We start from the raw sequence: 12,649 nt of genomic DNA, 5'->3' as shown, positions 1-12,649 counted from the left end.
CATTTACCATCTCTTAACCCAAAGGATCTGCTTACAAGGTGGCAGAGAGGTTTCTGTGTTCCTTTCTGTGACGATGCACCACAATGCAGATTTCCCAACAACTTTGCGTGTTGCTGGTTTACAGGAAAATGAAAGAAAGCAGGGGTCTTGATATGACCTCTAAAGTGCATGCTCAGTGCGTAAGTGGTGGTCATGGGGTAACATCATGAAATCTGTCTAGTTAACATCAAGGAACATATATAGTTGTATTAATTTTGTTTACGCACTCAGCAGGTTGAATGAGGGGGAAATCAAATAATTATTTTATTTGCCAAGAGGCCAAAGGGTGTTTCTACCAGAAACATAGTATAGAAGCATTGAATTGCCAACTTGCAAACCTCCAGTGTCGTGTCTGGGAATCTGCAGTTCCATGTCTTGCTCATGAGTGCGTGTTCTCACTGTCCATTCTTGTGGCATTTAACCTAACAAATTACTGGATGGGATTGCTTTTTGAGGAGTCAGTCGAAGAGGCTGAATTTGGCCTGAGCAAGGGTCATTGTTGCTCCTGACGGTTTGTGTTACTCACTTACAGATTTTTCGGTCACTATGAAACTACTGAACATAACTGGTTTAATGTACCTCACTACTAGTGGATGGACTCTGCAAACAGTTTAACTAGAACTATTTGGAGTGTGATAAAAAGATGGTGAACGGACAGTGGCAGTATATCCGCATGACATTTTAAAGTATATAAACTTACAGAGCACTGTGAGGTAAACTGAGTATAGGAGCGTTGAAGTGGGCACAACAGAAACCTCTATATTATCTGTATCCCCGGAGGGTGAGCACAAAACAGTATGTATCCAAAAATACCAATTTGGGTTGAGCCGAGTACATTCGAGAACATCCTCGTCTGGAGGAAAATTTATCTTCGAGACCAAACTACGAAATCAGTGTTAATTTCAGCACGGTGTGCGCGAGAACACAACGCAGCCTCACTGACGAGCATCCTCTTGCCAGCCCGCTCTAAGAGGCTGCCAACATTCCAGGTTTTAGTTCCTCTCTAATCCAATCGACGGACTCCAAATACCCGCAACAGTCGCTGCTTACCCTTAACCATCTAAAACCACGGTTCCCCCGACCCAACTAACACCTCTTCCTTAACCCTCAAGGTGACTTTCTCCCGACTCTACCTCGTTCTCTAAAGGTGACCCAGTCTCTCACTTACCCCTTTGTTTAGGTGGTCATAGAGAGCGTCCGCTCCTTGGTCAAAGGCCCGTTCAAAGAACAGAGCGCCCACCACAATAGTCAAGGTGAATGTTGAAGTCCTGCGGAAGAGCAGCTTATACACCGTAGAGCCCAACGCCATTTTTGCTGAACGTGTGCGCCTGCGCGACCTTTCAGTAAACTGTGTCTTCTCGTGACCTCACGCTTGAGCGACGTGGCTCAGGATTAAGTCGCACGCTTTAGGACACTCATGACATGAGCAATATTTTGCCTGTTCCTAAAATGGCGGCTTCTTAAACTACTGCCAGACTAGACACTCGAGAGGAAGCAGTGAACATCCTGCTGTGCGAACGCTGCAGATGTGGGTTTAGACTGGTCACTGCCTGGGAAATGGTCACGTCCCCAGTTCCCACCTACATTGTAGCGACAGATCTGCAACTAAAAGTCGTGTCATGTGAGCAAGTCTATCCAACGAGACACCAATGATGACAGTGGCAGCAGCAAACATGGTTTTAATAGAAATCTACAAAGGGAAGAGGTACCTACCAAAGAAGTACATCGTGACCAGAGCAGCAGCCGGACACGGGAGCACCGAGGGAGCCGAGAACAGGGGGAAGAGGACGCCATGAACACCACCGCCTTTCTCCGAGGTCAAGCAGAAATGCCTCGGAGAAACGCAGCAGCGTTTTCGGATTCGGGGGTGTGTTTTTCTTTCTCTCCTCTTGCCATTGGCTGGAATGTTTACATTCCAGAGGAGAGAAAGAAAGTTAAAAACACGCCCCTGAAGCCAGCCAATGGAGAAGAGGGGCGGGTTCAAGCCCCGTACTGAAGTCATTAAATCTCGCGAGCGAGACTGCGCAAGCGCAGCCTTCCCTAGCCGAGACCTAAAAACGAATTAAGTCACACCCCTATGAGTAATGAAGGTTACTGACAAGTACCGATCATTCCTCCTGATACTCTTCCTAGTCCTGTTAATTACTTTTGAGTATATACCTTCGAGAATAATATGGGTTAATCCAATCCCCTGTTGAAAACAAATTTCACCATATGTCCAGTCTGCTACTATCACATTTAACTTGATTAGACAACAGATTGGATTTTTTTAAACAGAATGCTGTAAGCTTAAGGGATCGAAGACAAAACTGACGGTTCAAAATGTTAAATCTTACAGTCAAATGTCTTGCATTGCTCTGCTGCTCAAAAAGCAGACATGCCTCTTGTACACTTTCCTTAAACCCAACTCATCCTTACTTCAAGACCAAGAACTCAATAACTTGATCTAGAAGCAAAGGGAGGAAGTGTAATATTTGCACCCCTTTCTGGTGACCTCTAAATCACATAAACATCTCATAAATGATAGGCAGAGGACCAATTGAGGGACCAGGTCACCACCCTTGTGACACCCAAATGGTTATGAAGAGTATTGACCTCTCAGCCTGGGAGGGATGTGGACAGGGGTGGGAAGGGTGTTAGGAGGCAGCAGGAAAGTGCTTCACATAACCATTCCCCCTAGTCCATGGAACTACATATTTGCCACTAAGAAAAACAACTTCAACTACTGGAAAATCTTAAAAACTACAAGAAGGACCTTTAAGATGGAATCTGTAAAGAAACTAGAACTAAAGGAACCAAAGTTTATATACCAGTGCAAGGAGCAATATCTCTTCCTGCTTCAGTTGATGCTAAATCACTCAGAAGTTGCTTGCAAGGCCTATACTTTTGCTTTCTAGTTTGTGGATGAAAACTAATACAGTCAGGTTCAATACCTTCTGCAAGAACTTTCAAATTAGACAGGAATCTCAGTCCCTGTGCTAAAACTGCTTCTAGTGACATAATGGCTGCCAGTGAAAGTGAAAGGACCTTGTCTAGAGGTTGCACTACTTTAGAGACCATAACCGTAGAAGTCCAGCCCACTGACCCTCCACACTAGTAGCTGTATTGAGCGGATTGCAGGCAATAAACAGAATCAGGACAAGAATTGTCGTTGTCCTGTCACACTTTCCACAGTTCTTATATTAATTGCCATCAGGAAGCTGAAATAAGATTTTGGCTGTGGCCCATGTGAAAGGTCAGGGTTGCTAGAGGTTGTGACCCACTTCTACACAGCCAGGTAGCGAACTATGTGAGCACTGTTTCTACCTTTCCTACTCTAACTTTGGAAACCTGAATACGTGGTGCTCTTGTGACTGTCACCTTTAAACTTTTCCACTGATTTCAGTGGGTAAAGCTGCTAGCGCAGTGAGGTAAAGAAGTACACTGTTGAGGTTCGCTGTCTGCATAGACTTAGCTCCTGGAAGAGCTCCGTATTACTTCTCCAAGTCCTGAGGAGAATCCCAGTTGAGAAAATTATTTGTCAAGCCATCTGGACAGAAACAAGTGAACTACTTGATTGGCAAAATGAGAAACATCCCATGTCCTACACACTTGAAGCCAAGTCTAGCACAAGAGATCAGGACGTCACTTGGGAAAGTATTTATTGAGATAGAAAAACTTGCTTCAATGAAAAGCCCACCCTGGGATGGAGCAAGGCAGTGTTCACAGGTTTTTAGAAGCAATCTGTGCATTGACAGACTGTTTCCATGTCTCTCTGTACGTGGTCCATAGATGCTCAAGTCATAAAGTTAGGGGTGCACTCTGACTCTGTTGTGAATTTCACCATAATAAAGATCTACAGCTTTGCGAAGACCTGAGAGAAGAATGTCAGTGTTAACAAAAGCAGATTGCCAAACTGCTTACTGTGTTGTTGTGACATGCACGTAAGAATTTTGAAGGTATTCATCAGTTCCTGTCTGTGAGTTGCCACTACCATCACGATGCAAAAATTGATGCCATTAGCTCATCAAAAGCTGTCAGGCAGAATTACCACAAGGGGAGAAGGAGAGAGGCTCATTAGTCACACGTTTCCCTCTAAAAGTAACTACTACCAGGGTGGACTCAACCTCAAGAGATTGTCGAGGGAGTTCTTATAATAGTATTCTTCTGGATAACATTCCAGAGATCCAGTAAAAACAAGCATTTGCAATGCAACAGGTCTCGCATTTACCTGAGCATGAGCTATTGGCATTGTAAATAAAAAGGCCTTTTATTTATGTTTTGGTTTTTGAAATATAAATAAAACGCATTGTCATTTACAATGCTAATAGCTTAAACTCGCGTAAATGTGAGACATATTGCATTGCAAATGCTTGTTGTTACCAGTCATTGGTACATGCTTTTTCATCCTTGCCTCATCTGTCGACGTTCCATTTATAACCAAAAATTATTCCACCAGTTTATCTACTCATGTTCTGTATTTTCTGTTAACTTAGCTATCTGACACATGCTGGTGATCCAACATCCTTAAAATTATTAGCTGATTTTGCTTCAACCACAACCATAAATGTTTTCTTAATGAGCATTACTAACCCTAATGCTGCCTAGGCGAGACCTAAAAAAATATGTTTTGTGGTGCTAAGAAAGCAGTTTATATTCACTTTATGCTGTGTAAAAAGCATATTTGAGGAAGGTTGTTAGCAATGTATGGTTTACCACATTTTGGAAATCAAGCATTGGTTTTGTAGCCATGAATACAAATTAGAGACTGAATATTTTTTACATTTTGCATTTTTTCCATCAGGGAGCAATCACAAGGAGGCAGTGCCACCTATCGCACCACCATAAGTTTAAGATGTGGTTATAAATATATGGATCTCGGGAAAAAGAGTGTGTGTGCGAGAGAGAGAGAAAGAGCGAAAGAAAGAGAGAGGGGGAGGGAGAGAGGGAGAGAGAGAGGGACAGAAAAAGTGAGAGGGATAGAAAGAGATGGAGAGAAGAGGGAGAAAGAGAGAGAGAGGGGAGAGAGAGAGAGAGTAGAGCGAGAGGGAATGAAAGAGAGAAAGAGAGAGGGAGAGAGATAGAGGGGGAGAGAGAAAGGGAGAGAGAGAGGGAAAGAGAGAGGGAAAGAGAGAGGGAAAGAGAGAGGGGGGAAAGAAAGCTAGAGTGGGAGAGAGAAATAGAGAGAGAGAGAAAGAGAAACAGAATGAGAGAGGGAATGAAAGAGAGGGGAGAGAGAGGGAGAGAAAGAGAGGGAGAGAGAGGGAGAGAGAGGGAGAGAGAGAGAGAGGGACAGAGAAAGAGAAAAAGAGAGGGAGAGGGAGAAAGGGAGAGAGAGGGAGAGAAAGAGAAAGAGAGAGAGTGAAAGAAAGAGAGAGGGAGGGAGAGGGGAGGAGAGAGACAAAGCACAGTGGGACAGCAAGAAAGATGGAGAAAAGTCATCATGGAAGAAGCGAGGGGGGAGAGAGAGAAAGAGAGTGGGAGAGAGAAAGAAAGAAAGAGAGTGGGAGAGAGAAAGAGCGAGAGAGAGGGAAGGAAAGAGAGAGAGAGGGGGGAGAGAGAGAGAGAGAGAGAGAGAGAGAGAGAGAGAGAGAGAGAGAGAGAAAGAGAAAGAGAGAGAGGGCGAGAAACTGACAGGGAAAGAAGAGGGAGAGAGAGAGGGGTAGAGAGAGAGCGAGAGAGAGAGGAGAGCTAGAGGAAAAGAAAGAGAGAGAAATGAAGGGAGAGAGAGAAAGAGAGTGAGAGAGAGAGAGGGGGAGAGAGAAAGAGAGAGGGAAAGAAAGAGAGAGGGAGCGGGAAAGAAAGAGAGAGGGAGCGAGAGAGAGAGACAGAGACAAAGAGAGAGAGAGAGACAGAGAGAGAGAGAGCGGAGTGGGACTGCAAGAAAGAAGGGGAAAAGTTATCATGGAAGAAGAGGCTGAGATAGGCAAAGAGAATGAAAGGTAATAAAAGTGGAGAGAGAGTATGGCGGGAAAAAAAGATTTGCCTATTAGCTGAAAATATAGACTAGCATGCCAAAGACATGAGACAAAAAAAAGTACTAACAAAAAAAGACAACAGTAATAATAACAAGTAAAATAATAACGCCAATACAATAATTATAGGACTGCAATAGTTATTATTGATATTAATAATGATAATAACTATAAGAAGGATTTAATGTTGATACCACTATAAGTAAAGCTATTTTATCTTTCTATTTATTATTTTACTGTTTTAGTGAAATGGTCTAATTCTTAGATATGAATGGATTCAGGTGTGATATAATTATTGAACGTGAGGGGCGCCTTAAACTATTGTGAAATCAGGCTGGTTATCTAAACAAGTGTTCATTTCTGTTTATGGCTTCATCAGTGTCACAGTAGGGTCAATATTGCATTCGCCTCGGAGCCGGTGTGCCGATATTTAATACTGGCACTGCCCACTGTGTAAGCAGTAGTGCCATATGTGGTATCCATGGCTTTAAGGTGCCGCGTCAATGTGAAATTCATATTTAAAAGCAAGTAAGAGGCTGGCACACACATCACTGCACATGCATAATCCCTTCCAGAAGCCGTGTGCCCTGCTCGGTGGGTGCGACCACCGTGCACAAAGGCCGTAGATGTCCCTCGGGCTGGGGGATGCCACGCAGGGTTGGTACAGCGCACTCTGGGCTTTGATGCTGTGCCTGCCAGCCCCCTCACATGCCAGGCCTACTCTGCGGGGGTGAGCCAGCTGCACGGGGCCTGGGGTGTGGGCAAACATATGCTCCATTTGGGAAGGCTAGGCCCCGGCCCGGGGTAGCTTGCTCTGCAAAGGGGGCTGGACTCTGATTATAGGCAAATTTGTTTACGTCTTTGATGTCCACTGCCAGTGACAGCGCTGTGCTATGTCCTGTTTTTACTAGGAAACATTTAGGTCTACAGCTCGAGTAGGGGCATCTAAGTATACGTGAGTGGTTCCGGAGCGAAGATAACAAGCATTGGCAAGGTCAAGTTTCAGATTGCCGATGTCCGACATTTGTGTCTGCCAATGTGCAGTACGCCTCGGCGGGCTTCTCCCTACCTGAGCAGGAGATGGTGGAGGCCTGCTCGCAGAATGGGCGGACCACCGGAGGACTGCTTCTGCTGTGTTTGTGTTCGGAGGGTGGAGGGCGGCTGATAATGGAACAGAAAGCAATTGATTAAAACAGCGCGTGTGGGCTTGAAGTCAAAGCAGTGCACTTCATAAATATACAAGGAAGTTAACCGCAAAGTGACAGAATCTTGCCAAATTGCATAACGGGAGCTTGTTAAAGTGCGGCCGCGAAAGTGAAAGTGATCAAACATCAAAGCGGCCGAGCGGCCGCGAAAGTGAAAGACAACGAGTGCTTTCAGGCTGCCAAATGGTGCGCGCGCCCGGAGCACATGCACTGTAGTTGGCGGCCTGAAAGCACTCGTTTGCACTTCCAAAAGTGCTTACTATAAGTCTCGCCTGACACAGCGCTAAAGCGCTGTGTCAGGCGAGACCTAAAAACGAATAAAAATACCTTAAGGTACCCGTAAAGTAATACTTTATTAGGTGGTACCTTAGAAATGAATAAAAAAATTACTGAATTATACATTTAGAGGATGTTACTGGGTATAATGAGCCAAATGTACCCTTGTTTTGCTATCATGTTTCTGCCTCACAGTAGCCATATGCGGACCCAAGCATTCATCAAGCCTCTAAATGGATCCCTACCAATTTAGTGATAAGAAGGAATAGGGAGGACCTACTTCCCTTCCGAAGTTTCAAATACGTTTCCCAGGGTTTTGCTTGGGCTTTCTTGTCTGATCAGGAGTGGCAACTCCTTTAGTCACACATTTGCAAGGAGAATCACCGGCAAATGTCCTATCTCTCCCACATATTCAATCAAACTGAGGGACCAGCTGGCAGGGCAGGAACATCTGCAATGGGAAGAGTTAGTAGCACTAGTGCTAGCCCTTATTTGCAGATCAGGGTGTATGCAAACTTCCATTCCACCTAATCTGCAGTTGATACAGTCTTGACATCACAGCCATGCTGGCTGAAAGAGGAGAAAACAAGCAAAATCCAAGTTCATTTCTGACTACAAATAGTATGACCACCAATGCCATAACCTGCCTCCTTGAAGGGACACTGCTTTTGTAATGATTCACAAAGTCTCGATGCCGAAGCTGTTGTGAGGATGGCTGTTAATCAATTCATTTTCTTTGTCTGGTTATCATTAAGGGCCCATTAGGATGGCTGGGACCGGCAGCCAGAAGTCCGGCGGTCACGCACCAATGATTAGGATGCAACCGCCACCCTGGTGGTCGCATTCCGCTATCTTGACATTGTGGCGGGTGCTGCTGTAAGCAGCAACCGCCGCAATACCAAAATAGAATGTTGTGCATTGCCATGCACAACATGGCAGGCATCGTGCGGTGCCTGCCACCTTGTGCATGGCAATGTAGCGCAGCCCCCCATCCCCCCACGCCCCCGGGGGCCCGCAACAGGCCCCCAAAGCAATTCCTGCCACCATGGAAAGGCCTTTGAGAACACCCATACTAATATGGATGGCCGTGCCTGGTAGGCACCGTCACCATATTAGTGCCCAAGTCCGCCCGGCCGGCAATCGTAGTGATTGATGAGCGGCGGACGCACTTTGCGTCCACCGCGATACACCCTGCCATGATAATATGGCGGGGGGTAAATCAGGTTGTGATGGCAGCCGGATTGCCACAGCCAGTGGCAATCCGGCCGCCATCATAATGACCCCCTAAGTGTTTTGCTGTTTATAGTCCAGTAAGTGTTGTGGTGAAAGCGTTGTATGTTGTGTTGGAACTCCAAGAAAATAAAGATACAATAAAAAGGTAACTCGACTGAGATCAAAGGCTAATTTAATATTTTCTCTTCTCCTTGTTTCCTGTCCAGGTCCACCGAGTCCAGCACACTGTCCAGAGCGAAACCAAGTACATTGAGCTAGCTGTGGCCAATGACCAGCAGCTGGTAGGTCATGGAGTGTTTTCTGTGTGTTGTCGTGGAACATGCTATTTTTGCGCACACAAAGTGACTGAAATTAACTTTGTTCTTGACGACATGCTAGGATAATGTCCTGATGTTCCTCAATCCCGTGCACACCTTCCAGCCCCACAGCTGCCGTGGTGAGATCTTTAGCATTGTTTGCAATGGGCTAAGGTGACAGCAAAGAGAATATCTATTTTGGAATGGTTTGCACAGCTGCTTCTTCCTCATAGCTGCCTCAGGACCAAGGATATGGACTTTCCACACTATACAGAACATTATGCCCAAATCTCATCACCTGGCTGCTTCTTGATAAAGATCATTTACCAGTCCCAGTACAGTTAACTAGAATTTAACATTTTTAAGGAAATAATTTCTGCTTTCAAGTTGTGTGTGTACAATATCTAACATTTACCCCCAAAAAGCTCCTTGGACCACAATTTGATTAGATCTCACATATGTACACCTAAGAAAGGAACTTGTCTCAATGCAAGAACATCTACATTTCTGATACTGGAGAGTTCTTTCAACTGAGAAGTGCTTTTCTTAGAAAGATGGGATCCCTGCAAGGATGTTGGCTTTAAGGTTCTTCAGCTTTTACCTTAAGTGGCCTTCCCATCTCTTTCTAAAAATATTGACTAAGGATAGACATATCTGCCTCCCTTCCCTGGATTAGTGAACGTGGAACATTGCATTCTGGGCTAAAACTCTGTTTTTTTCATTAACAATGTTAATTTGCTTTGCCTTTCAGTTTGATCAGCTTCGCCAGTCAGTTGTTCTCACAAGCAACTTTGCCAAATCTGTAGTCAACCTGGCAGACGCAGTAAGTGCTGTTGATGGGCTTCCTTTGAATTAAGAGTTACACGGGTCTGTCCTGAAAGTGGTCATTATCTATAAGCAGATTTTACAGAGCTAGCAAACCTGGGTGCTTGGAATATGAAAGTACTTGATTTGCCCGAAATGGCTGTTCAGTAGATGTTATACATGTAAGAGAAATGTTTTAAGTTTACAAAATTATTTTTCTGCTTATTATAGTTTCACGGCTTTGGCATAAAGCTTGGACACCGATGTTTTTTTGATTTAGAGAAATAAGCTTGTTGGTAGACTAATGGTGTGGAACAAATACATCTAATAGTGCTGAAATGCTCACAAAAATGTGTTTTGTGAGCATGTAGTGATATATGTGAAGGGCAATGCCATTCTACTTTCAGTGACCTCACAAGGAGCTTATTTGAACCCACAGTAAAGTACGGATCTGCACAGACCAGATATTTCCCCTTCCTGAAATTTCTAAAAACGTAGGTTTCTGGTCTCTTTATTATGGACCTGGTAGTTGTGCATTTCATAAATAATCTGGTATAGCACAAGTGCATGTGTCATAATCGCAAATTGATTGCAAGTTTCAAAATCACATTGTGCATATGAACAATGGACATTGCAATTGTTCATTTGATAAGATGTTCCTTATGGTTTGCTTCAGTGCAAATCTTACCATCTATTTTTGTTTTGTGTGGAAACAAAGTTGTATATTAATGCCAATTTGTAAACCACTTAATATTTAATATTACGTGAAACCAAAAATGCAATGTGGCCGTACTTCAAACATTTAAGATTGACTATCTGCCTGCTCTTTTACTCTATTACTGCACTGTGGACATTGCAGTTGTACAGTTATTTCTCACTCTACAATGCATTATAGTCTTAGTAGTAATTTTTGTGGTAAACGTTTACTCACATTTTGCATCCATGCACCTCTTAATAAATTCATCTTCATTTAGAACTCATGAGAACAGTGTAGTAGTGCCATTTTGTAATCAGATAAATATACAGTAGCAAGTTGTGTAATGCAATGGGAGACCATAAAGAGAGGAAGGGCTGATATATCCAGTGGCTGTTTTAGAGTGGACTCGCCTAACCATGATGTGGTTGTAAACTTTGAATGTTCTGTCTGATGTTTGTCTGAATTGTGTAGAGGCCAGGCAAATTTCCTAAATCTTGTGTTTGATTTAGGCTTAAATGTAGTTTATAGCTTGTCTGATTGTTATTCACACTTGAATCCCTCAATGTATGGCACAGATAAATGTCAGCAGCAAAATTGTCTGTACCAGTGCACAGTTGTAAAACAAGACTGCTCAGTTGATCAGCTGTTCCAGGCCACATGGAGCAGTGGGAGCAGGTTGACTGCCTTGGCCATTCTAGGTGCCTCCCAATTTCCCCAATATTCTCTAGCTTTCCCCAAGGGGGGTGCTGATGCCCAGTGTAGAACAGTCAAATTTATGTGACCCGTTGCGGTGCTGAATTTTGCTGAGATGCCTCTTGTGCTTCCTACAGATCTACAAGGAACAGCTAAACACTAGGATAGTCCTAGTTGCTATGGAAACGTGGGCCTCTGGTGACAAGTTCCAGGTGGAAGAAGACCCTTTGGTCACCCTGAGTGAGTTCTTGAAATTCCAGCGGAAGAGGCCACAGGAGTCAATAGATGCTGTGCATCTCTTCTCGTGAGTCGTATGCCTTTCTTACAACATTCAACCACTTTGTCGGTGCTATAATATTTGGGTTGCTTTCATCTCAGCCTCTTTCTGGATATTCAGCATCTCCAGCCTACTTCTATGAATTCTTTGTCTGTTGTTTTCTGACTGAAAGTAATCCTCTCAGTGCTATCATCAAAGGATTTGGTGGCTCTCTTCTGGTCTGTCCATTTCTGAATCCATCTGAAGAGTTTATTTTATTCCCTACCTATGAGAAAGGTTTCCATGTGCCTGCGAATCTAAAAGCAACCACATTGTGCTTCCTTTATATGATGGCACCGGAGTAACTAAACTTGAGGGGGCCCCTCTGCAAGGTACGTGTAGGGGCCCCCTCCGGACTCAATCAGGAGCTCTCCAGCCAGAGTATTGCGCTGAGGGGGCCCCCTGGAGCTTGGAGGCCCCCCGCACCGCGGGGGCCTGTGTTATACCACTGTATGATGGAGTACTTATATTCTTCCTCTAAATCAGGCTTCTCCAAAGAGTAGCTTGTGAGCTACTGTTAGCTACTAGCTGCCTCTGTGTACTGCCCAACCTACTAAATTAGACATTTTTCTTGGCATATTTAATATATTTGTACCAAAATGGAAGAGTGTATTCAAGATGAAAATGGTTGAATTTCCAAAATACTTATAAAGCTAATATTTGAGTGAGAAATCACTTGGCGTAGGGGAGACTTATTTCTAATTTTTCCTTGGTGTCACAAGCAGTGCAGCTATGGGTTTTATGCATTCCAACTTAAGAGCACCTTTTCTACTGTACTGCTGGTAACGGTGTCTGATCCACTGAGGTGATCACTGCTGGTAATCTTGCATAGGGTGGCCACTGATATAATCTTGTTTCGTGTGGTCTCAATTACAACAGTAATAATATTAGTAGCTCGGGATAGTTTTCATTGAACATAAGAAGCTCTTGTTACAGAAAAGGTTGGAGACCCCCTGCTCTAAATGGTTCATGATTCTCCTTTCCATTAGCCAATCCCCTCAAGCTTATTCCTCCAGAGATCTCTGTTGGTGAGTGTGCCCATTTCCCACACCTTAAGGAAAAGCCCTGTTTCCTGGGAGAGTTTTGCATCCTACTTCAGTTAAGTGGCCTTCTGTTTTCAGAGCCTTAAATCGTGT

General features: G+C 44.1%; 1 protein-coding gene across 6 annotated transcripts in view; it reads left to right on the top strand.

Moving 5' to 3' along the window:
- The window catches only part of ADAM11 (ADAM metallopeptidase domain 11), a 789,906-nt gene that overhangs the window by 316,947 nt on the left and 460,310 nt on the right, over nt 1–12,649 (top strand). For all 6 annotated transcript variants that reach the window (XM_085646660.1, XM_085646679.1, XM_085646669.1 and 3 more), the window contains exons 9-11: nt 8,914–8,988; nt 9,755–9,826; nt 11,335–11,501. In XM_085646660.1, the coding sequence (XP_085502786.1) occupies nt 8,914–8,988; nt 9,755–9,826; nt 11,335–11,501 (314 nt within the window). The remainder of the gene's footprint in view (nt 1–8,913; nt 8,989–9,754; nt 9,827–11,334; nt 11,502–12,649) is intronic.

Source organism: Triturus cristatus, chromosome 1_1 (assembly GCF_964204655.1).
Source record: "Triturus cristatus chromosome 1_1, aTriCri1.1, whole genome shotgun sequence".
Classification (NCBI taxonomy): Eukaryota; Metazoa; Chordata; class Amphibia; order Caudata; family Salamandridae; genus Triturus; species Triturus cristatus.
This window is presented reverse-complemented; position numbering and strand designations above follow the sequence as displayed.